This window comes from Aplidium turbinatum, chromosome 5 (assembly GCF_918807975.1).
Source record: "Aplidium turbinatum chromosome 5, kaAplTurb1.1, whole genome shotgun sequence".
In the NCBI taxonomy this organism is placed as follows: domain Eukaryota; kingdom Metazoa; phylum Chordata; class Ascidiacea; order Aplousobranchia; family Polyclinidae; genus Aplidium; species Aplidium turbinatum.
Window position 1 is genome coordinate 4,265,911 of NC_137476.1, and position 9,570 is coordinate 4,275,480.

The following is a 9,570-nucleotide window of genomic DNA, read 5'->3' on the forward strand; positions in this document are numbered from 1 at the left end:
GTGCCGGAGTGCGGTTAACAGGCGGCCGCGAGGTGCTGTCGCGAGCTGTAGTTGTTGCGGTTGGTCGCGAGGTGTCGTTAACATATATTGCATAATGCATATAGCTTACCACTGCATACTGCATGTTGATACAAAAGTGTTTAACTTAATCTGAGAACTTTTCTACTGCATGTTTGCCTACCACGCTCATTTGTGAAATCTTCAAATTTATTAAACTAAACCAAAATTAGACAGTTACGTCATAGACCAGTCATTTTTCTGTTTGTTTGAAAGTAGATAGTGGTCACGTGGTCTGCCGGCCAACTTTCATTTAACGACTTCTTTACGGAGGTTACGCAACAATGAAACATCGTATCCTGCAAGATCGTATGTCGTCACTGCGTCCTCTGCATCGGGTAAAACGAGTCTGTGTGAAACAAAATAGAACATTGTATTGAAAGTACAAGAATCAAGTCAATATCCATTACGTCTAAAAAATTATTATCGCTTGCATTATAAATACTTTTTGTTTGTTCAACTGTTTGCGAACAATCAGTTTAAAGAAGATTTCGTCTGGAACGAGAGATGCATTCTTATTTGGTTAGGTCTTTAATGATAAACTTTCTTCGCTCACATTGCGTAAGACCCACTTACGGGATTTCGACAGATTCTAGTTCTTTCTTGTGTTCCAAATCCACAAGAGTTGCCACGAGGTAATTGACATCTTCCAAAGGAAGACCAAGAGCTCCAAGAAGTAGGTCTACCTGAAATATAAGGATATTTCTCGGTATTGTTATCAGTAACGAGATCAAAGAAGATGTTGTAGATTCTGAAACCCCACTGTGATACATGCGTGGTTACGAAAAATAAATCAATAAGAATGAAATAGTGCAGTACTCTAATGCAGCGGTTTTCAACCAGGTGTACGTGGAACGTTTTCAGGAGGTCTGTGAAAGTTTTCTAATTTGCAACATGATTGATAAATTACGACGTTTAAAAATTAGTTGTGCTTTATCAGGGTATTACAGTGGTTTTCAAAGTGTGTAACGCGATACCCTGGTGCATCGTTTCAAACTTCAAAAGGCTTCACACAAAGATTTCCTAACTAAACAACTTTTATGTAAAAGAGTTAAACATGGCCAGTTAAATCTTTTGATCAAGCTATGTAAGCCTATGTTCAACTTAATTCTTGAACTTGATTTACAACGAAATATTGATTACAAATAAAAAAGAGAAAATTTATTAGTAAATCTAGTTTATAACCAAACTTTGTCAATGTCAACAACAGTTGTAGGTGCGTCGCTTCGAGACTTACGAAACATTTTTTTAGGGGTCCGCAACCGCTTTGTGTGCACCAAGACAAAAAGGCTGAGAACAACTTGTGTAATGTTTATTGTTGATACTGTTATCATAACGTAACCAGGATTGTGGAGTCGTGTCAGAAATATACGACTCCGACCGCTCGGTTTATAATGGGCCGACTCCGACTTCGAGTTCAGTGTTGCCAGATGTATGAGAGTTGTCAGATCGTTTAAGTTTTTTTCTTTATTCATTTTATTTTTTAATTTAGTTCCACGTTGTGATCGAAATTGAAACGGCAATTTTCACAAAAACTAACAAGAACAAGCACTTCTATTTTCTGGAAAAGTTTAAGAGCGCAATACAGAGAATGAAAAACATTATTTTGAAAATTGATTGCAAACAAAAATTTAATGTTTGTAGTTTTGCATTAAGTCGGAGTCTGCCTTTTCTTTTAACAACTCCGACTCCAGACATGCCAAATTTGTTTTAATTCCGACTTCACGACAAAATGCCATGACGTCTTTTAACTTGGCTTTCTGCATGATTTGGAGCAGGACTCATACAGCAACCACTTACCCCGACTGTACCTCCTGGGGGGGCACGACCCTCCACGACAAGATTCTGTTTCCCGGTCAAAAGTAATTGAACCCAGACAAGACTTGGACCTCGTACGGCTGCAGCGTATGGAACACCGGCTCCATTTACTCCAAGTTGATAGGCGTTTTCCTGTGCACGGGCGCCGATCCGTACGTGGTCCACGACAATTGGGTCTTTGGGCACTGTCGATTGGGCGTGACATGCACGTTCTTGACCTGGTTTGGGTTCCTCGGCCGCAACCAGCCGAACATGAACCCCAGGTACCCCATGCACTCCATAACGATTCTGAAAAAGTGTGTTAAAATATAAATATGTAGGTTATTTTGTTTTATATGTTTTAATACTCTTTCTGTGCTTTTGCTCTTCTGTATAAGCAACTGCTTGTAAAGTATATTCTAAGTGGAAGTTAATTTTGTGTTGAACTTTGTATCGCATTTTTATGATCATATTGTCTAGATTACGTTACATTATCACAAAACAGAAAAAAATCTTAAATAGTTTTTATGAGTAAAACATTTCAAGTAAACGATAAAACTAAGAAAAAAATAACGATTTGTTTGACGCTTTATGTTTTGATGAGTTCGTAATATTCAAAACTATAAAACACCGGGCGTTAACATTGTCCAGTAGTTGCCTTTTCATCTGGCCATTTCATCATAAGTATTTTTTGTGTAAGACTCACTATTTTTTGTATCATTATTCACTTTCACACCCCTTGGACTGGCAAAAAAAGATATTTTTTTATCGAAAGATTTGAATATAGTTTATTTCTAGGGCATAAATATCCTACTTTAGATAGTCTGCAGTAGGCAATGATGATTTCAGAACAATTAACGTGAAGTAAAAGCGTTGCACAAACTTGAAAATGTATATGCTTGTGCTGTAATGGTACGCTGTAACATTACACATTAAAAACATACGTTTTCAAAAATATGCAAACCAACTCAACAAGTTTTCTTTTATAGTTTTATGCTATGAAATAAATAAATCACCTATTCTATGGCATCTTCCATTTTTGCATGAACGCTTTTGTGGTATGACGTTAAATTGTTCTCCGTTTAATTCGCAGATTTTCACTCTTTCTTGCGTGCACTGGCTAGTGCAAGTATCCCACTTTGTCCATTCTGAATATCGTCCTTTTCCACGACAAGGCCTTGTGTCAAGTCTACTCCCCTCACAATTGTTGCCCTCAATGTTATTCGAGTAAAGGCATCTTCTAGATCGTGTTTGCTTTCCTTCACCGCAAGGTGGAATGCAAGCACTCCATTCGCTCCATTGTGTCCAGAATTGAACTGCAAAAATGATAATCACACATTTCACAAACGAAACCGTTTTCGTCTTTTTTTGCAATAAAGTATAAAGTAGAACATCTAGTTAATGACCATATAGTTTTCGAAATACTCGATTGCCTATAAAGAGACTTTTTGCATTTGGAGTAAATTAAATTTTATTTACTTTAACTAAGCGTGTCCGCCATTTTCATCTTTAGTAACACTCCTGTAGTGTCAATAGATAGCACCACACAATACATAATTGAAGATGCAAAGCCTATAGATACACTGCTGGCGTATTTGAAGGTTTGTGCATTGGAAGAATATCTATAGCAAAAGAGCCAAATGAGCAACATTTTCAATATTTTTCTCACCATATAGCCTACCAAAGAATATACAATAGTTTTAACAGTTATTGTGCCAGACAAATTTTTTTGGCTGTTAACTTCTTGTTGGCTAAACAACCTACTTAAAAACTACACAGAACCATGTGTAGATGACTTACCGTTTTTACACAACCCCCCGGAACATGAGCGAGTGTCTCTAGAAGGCCCCTTGCAGTCGTTGCTAAACACTTTTGAATTAGATCCGGAGCGGCACGTTCTTATTCGAGATTGCAGACAGTTTGATCCACACTTTCTAAACCTACTCCAAGAGGTCCAATACGAAGCTGGGAAACAAAACTTTTGACACAAACTTGGTACAGTAATATGTTTTGCGTAAGATATTGGTGTTGTCTGATGTGAAAAAATGATTCAGCTACTACGAATATACTTAACTACTTATGCAATATAATATTCTTCCATTGTCACAAGTACAAGTATAGCATGTGAAGCCTCCACAAGTGTGCGAAACTGCCAGGATTAAGCTCTCAAAGAAGCTTTGCCAGTCCGAGGATAAAGAATCATTCAATCAATCAATCAACCAATCAATCGTCTACATTTTCTGGAGCCTGATCACTGTCATTATTATTTTAGAAGTTTCAATTAAGATATTGCTAAAAATCAAAGCTCAATTTGGAACATAACTGCTATTTGGTTTAGCTCGGAGGTTATTTTATCAGCAAGAAGTTTGTTTGTAAGATTATTTTATAGCTAAGTTGTGTTTGTGGTGCAAATGTTGACAACAATCTTATCTGTGGAGTGGCCCATAGTGACTGTATAACATTGGCTGCATCAAGGAAGCTTTTTTAGCCTAATACTGTAATTAGGAAATTAAAAATTCGTTCTTGATTTTTAGGTTGTACTTACAAGATGGAAAGAATTGTCTTCCACAGAACCGGAGTTGCCTCCGCAATAGAGTGTCCGATCTCGTCAGCGCTACGAACCTGTGGGGCCACACAGGGGCCGTTCTCATTTCAACCGGTCCAGCGTCGCATCTGAAGCAATATGACACCGTTTAGTATTGTTTTATGATAAATTGACTTCAGCGACAGCAACAAAACTTTGAGAGCATATCTAAAAAGCAATGCGTTTATCAAAACAGATATGATCCATTAAATATTTCTTTATTTTTAGTTTGTTTTTTTGAAATTTTCATGTCAATTTGACATCTACATGTCATCTAGCTAGCTGTATCGCTGTCATGCCATAGTAAAACAAAGAAAAAGAAGTTAACAAAGTAGGGGAAGTGTGGGACCTATGGAACACTTTTTTTGAAATGGTCATAACTTTTGTATTTTAACTTTAAACAACCTAAAAACTCTACCCCTCCAAATCCAAACTTTCTTACTGAAGTGCAGGCGTTTCCAAGATATCACCTTTCAAAGTGAATTCCTTATTTCGAAGTTTTCAGTAGAAACACTATGCAACAAACGTTATATATTGAACAGTGTTGCCACTAACAAATTTTGGGTAATAGGGTTCACATTGAACAGTAACATTTCGGCAACGACTGTATGCAGAGCTCATTTAAAACCGCAGTGTCTCTTTCTTAGTTTTTTTACCATTTAAATGACAAATCCAGCCAGAATAATGATAGCGCCCCTTAGAGATCACACATAAGAACACCTATGTGAAACAGTGTTCCACAGGTCCCACATAGCCATGATGTTTAGATAACTGGTTGTAAATTTGAAATGATGCACTTCACTGTGCTGCATTCTTGTCTATATACTGTTTAAATAAATGGTTTCATCGGAGATTCTGCGCTAAGAGTCTTGCTTGCCCTAAACTCCTGAAGAATTCTTACAAAGTTAGACCTCAAAGGTACATTTTCAAGCTCAAAGACATAAAAAAGCGTTTGCGTCTTTCAAAACAACCTTTTCCAGAATTTTTGAAGTTGATTTCTGCTTACATGTCAAAACGGTGTTTCCAAATATAAATATTTTTTAAAATCCACTTTTGGTTTGGGAGCAAATCTGGTGTTCCATAGGTCCCGGCGTTCCATACGTCCCACACTTCCTCTACCAAGCTATTTAAATAATGTCAATATGACTCACGGATCTCTTGTGTCGTTTTGTATAAAAAATGACAATCTTTCGAAATCAGGTCTTTGCATTATTCCTGGCTCAGCTATTGTCACACAGTCAACGTATCTGGAAAGCTCATTCTCGTAGTAGTTGTGCCTGGGTTTAGTGGGGATTTGTCGTTTAGTCCGACTGATCAAATGCTGGTAGCGATCTGTGAGGTACAATATTTAATTTACAAGAGCAAACGTGTACAGTAACTAAAGACAAAAGCACTAACTCTAAAAAGGATATAAAACCAGAGAAACAAGTAAATTATGCTTTGGAGACATTTTATTTAACAATCCTTTTCCTAGAATTGTAAAATATCCATTCAGGCATGCGTTATGCTGAACTTTGCTTCACAGTCTCTAGTGCAACACTAACTGTATAGCTGAGAAACAGTAAAATTAAAATAATCTTCATAAATTATTTCATTAATCTTAGAACTACCATACCAGTCAATTGACCGATAGGATATTTTTTTTGCAAATGAACAAGCACTTAAATGATAATCAGTCTAATTTCAAATTAGGTATGAACTACGTGTTCTATCAAGATAATCACTTCACACCAAAACTCTTGTTTAAAAACAAAAATATAGCTAAATCTACCATACCGATCAGTTGATCGGTAAATGTGGGCTACAATGCTGAAATGCTTTTGTAAATTTGGTCAAGAACGCAGAACAAGTCAAAAAAAGGTAAGTATAGGGCTATACAGTATACAAGGTCCAGTTAGCAGAAAAAGGGAAAAAAGGGACCATTGTACAAATATAGAACAGTCGTTTTGGTTAATTACACATTTTGTTTGTAGACATAAACATATCTAAACAGGAAGGTGTTTTATCAGTTTATTCAACGTTTTAATTCTTACGCAAAAACATTTTTAGTAGTTTCAAGATTAGGTTAATTTAAAAAAAGTAGTTAAAGAATTATTATAATTTCTTTATATAAATGTTGCAAATGTCAGCGAATTATTTCCTACTTTTCCCAAGTGGTTGATCTTCTGAGTAATGCGCTATGCACGTACGAGCAGGATACAACAGGTTCGATTCCGGGACAAGGTAGCTAGCTATTTTTTCTTGCCAGCACTCCCGAGTAGATCCACCACCAGAGGCGCTGTAAGTATCCGATTTAAAGTAAAGAACTTAAGTTTATCAAAGGAAAAATAAAACAATTTGTCGGATTTGTTTGTAGAAGGCTAAGCCTATGTTAAAAGTCCCTACAACGTCCCTACACCTAAAAACCCCTACAATCCCTACAACAGAGTTTTTTGCTCTATGCTGTGAAATAAGTCTTTGAAATATTTAGCATGATGAACAATATCTGAGAAGGTTTTCTTAATTTTCCAAAGAAAACTCTACTCAGATGCTTTAAGAAAATTTTTTAAATTCAAATTCTTTTCTGCCAAGTGCGAAAAGCTACTGTTATGCGAGATACTATGTTGATTGCTTTACTACTACAAAAATAATGATGTGTGTTGAAACAATATTTTCATTAATAATAGTATGTTATTTATAACTAGCCTAGGCTAGGTGGCTATATAATAGGTTACAGCCTACAGTTTAAGATATGTGGTTCTACTGCTATGCTGTGATACCTGCAATAAACTTCTCCAGTGTTCAAGTGCCACAAGCTCTCTAGCACAGTATAGTCCACAGTTGCTGACCAATCATAGTTTGAATTGGGAACCTATACGAAGTACGATCAATTAACGTTCAGTGGACAATGGCTTCATGGTCATGGACAAGTTGATCTTTTACATTAGATTTTATAATTCCGCCCCGATAGCTCGAGTAGGTTAGCGTGTGACTTCATACACGAAAAAGCTCTAAAAAGACCAAACTGCAGATGTATATATTTTATATTGATGTGAGAATTATGAAAAAACAACTTCAAGAACTTTTATTAGCTTTATTGATATTTTGATCAATGATAATTTTCAAAAATTTTATCAAATTAATTTAAATTTTAACCTTACTATGGAACGTTGTTCTTACCATAAAGTTCATACACGCCGTGAAATAAGCTCGAAGTCCTGCAGTCACATCTGCTTCTGTTCGGGCTGCTCTTTTGAAGCGGACTTCTTCTTGGAGTGAATGCTGACACCCTAAATTGAATCAACGTTGTATGAATCTAACTGAGTTATGCTTCCAAAGTTTAGATGTTCTCATCTCAAAGAAACTGGCAACCTTACTCTCGTTAGTGCCGAAGACTAAGCATAATGAAAACCTTATCTTATCATCCCCGATGCTTGGATCAAGTATGGGATTAATCTTTCATTGTGACCCGAGCAATATACATGCTCCAGAAACTTGCATGGTGATTATTTTTATTTTAATTTTGACTATGATAGGCCTATACTGTATAGCAGAATAGGCCTAGAATGAATTAAGAATCATTGATCAAGTGGTTATTATCTTTCGCTCTCGTGAAGGTAGGTCTAGATTCGTTTCCAGATGAGTTACGTTCAAGACTTTGAAAACTGCAAAAAACTAATCGAATCTATGCCAAACCGTGTTTGTGCAATATTGAAAGAAGGTGGAGGCCACATTAGGTATTAAACAATATGCATCTGTTAAATTATTGCAATAAGCTAAATATACACAAATTCAGCCTGTTTTCTTGACAGTTTCAATTAATTCGAACAATACTGTAGTACTGTATGCAGCATACCTTCAGATGCCTAATTTGACAAGGAAATAGACTCTATAGAGTGCAGACTGGCTAAAGCAAACTCTGCCTTCGAAAGACTTCACAGACGGGCTTGGAACAATCACGACTAACAAAAGAGAACAAAAATCATGGTATATGATGCAGTCATTTTAACATCTCTCTTCTATAGATCAGAATGCTGGGTGCTATATCGCCAGCATGTACGACTCCTGGAACGTTTTCACCAGCGTTGCCTCAGGCTTATTCTGAACATTCACTGGAGCAAACATATCCCAGACACTGAAGTCCTTCAACAGGCATCTATCTCTAGCATTGACTCATATCTGAAAGACAGCAAGGCTACGCTAGTTCGGCCATGTTTCCAGGACGAACAATCACAGACTCCCCAAGATCACCTTATTTGGAGAGTTTTTCACAGGCCACCGCAATGTTAGTGCCCCCACGAAGCGCTTCAAAGACACTGTATAACATCACTGAAGTTATGCAACTTTGACATTCAACATTGGGTAAACCTTGCTGAAGATAGAAATTTTGAGGCCGTCTGCATGTATGAGAAAAGGTGTATCCCCAACCAAGAGGAAAAGCGTCGCAATAGATAAAACTGTTAAAATTATTCATGTTTAAACTACTATCGTCGTTCCGAAGTACTGCCATGTATACTGTTGAAGGGAGATATCATTCAGTTTTGTGGTAACCCAACACATTTATAGTTATTAATTATGTTAGATGTAGTACCAGTAGCGTTAACAAAGGGTTCCAGTGGTACTTTGTGCCCCAAGCCAGAAATAATTTTAGAAGCCCGGAACATTTTCAAGGGGTCGGGAAACATAAAGAAATCACGGCGATTTCTTTAGATACGGTGCGTTTTTTCTAATTTCTTCACTTGAGATCCAGGGTGTCATTGGTACCGGGCCAAAATGGCCTCTCAACTGCCCTGTATAGTACTATAGGCTATATCTTACCTTGGTTGATGTGGATTATGGAACTAAACACTGCAACAAAAACGATAAAGTCCAATTGTTTCATATTTTTATCCTTGCAACAACGCTGCCATTTCCAAATTACTGATTTTTTGCTCCACGTCTTGCTTATATAAGTTTATCACAGCTTTTTTCTCTATTGTAAAATTACGTTTGCAGCCTTGAAACTAGCTGGTGTTTCAAAATATCCCTAAAAGCAGACACTTACTATTATGTCGTCATGAACGTATGGTGACTCTTGTCATGTGCGATCGGTAAGTCTTTCAATCCTGGAACATGCCCTAAAAAGACTGGTTTGTTCGGTAGCTTCAAATACA

General features: G+C 36.8%; 1 protein-coding gene across 1 annotated transcript; it reads right to left on the minus strand.

Annotated features, from left to right (window-relative positions):
- Nucleotides 1-252: 252 nt before the first annotated feature.
- On the minus strand, nt 253-9,299 carry LOC145770264 (uncharacterized). The gene is made up of 11 exons (XM_082581862.1): nt 9,236-9,299; nt 7,598-7,707; nt 7,198-7,289; nt 6,583-6,716; nt 5,590-5,770; nt 4,400-4,527; nt 3,655-3,819; nt 2,871-3,170; nt 1,858-2,163; nt 634-743; nt 253-406 (listed from the first exon to the last, which is right to left on the minus strand). Exons 1-11 carry the CDS (start codon nt 9,297-9,299, stop codon nt 332-334), a joined length of 1,665 nt encoding a protein of 554 aa, XP_082437988.1. The 3' UTR covers nt 253-331.
- Between the last annotated feature and the right edge of the window lie 271 nt (nt 9,300-9,570).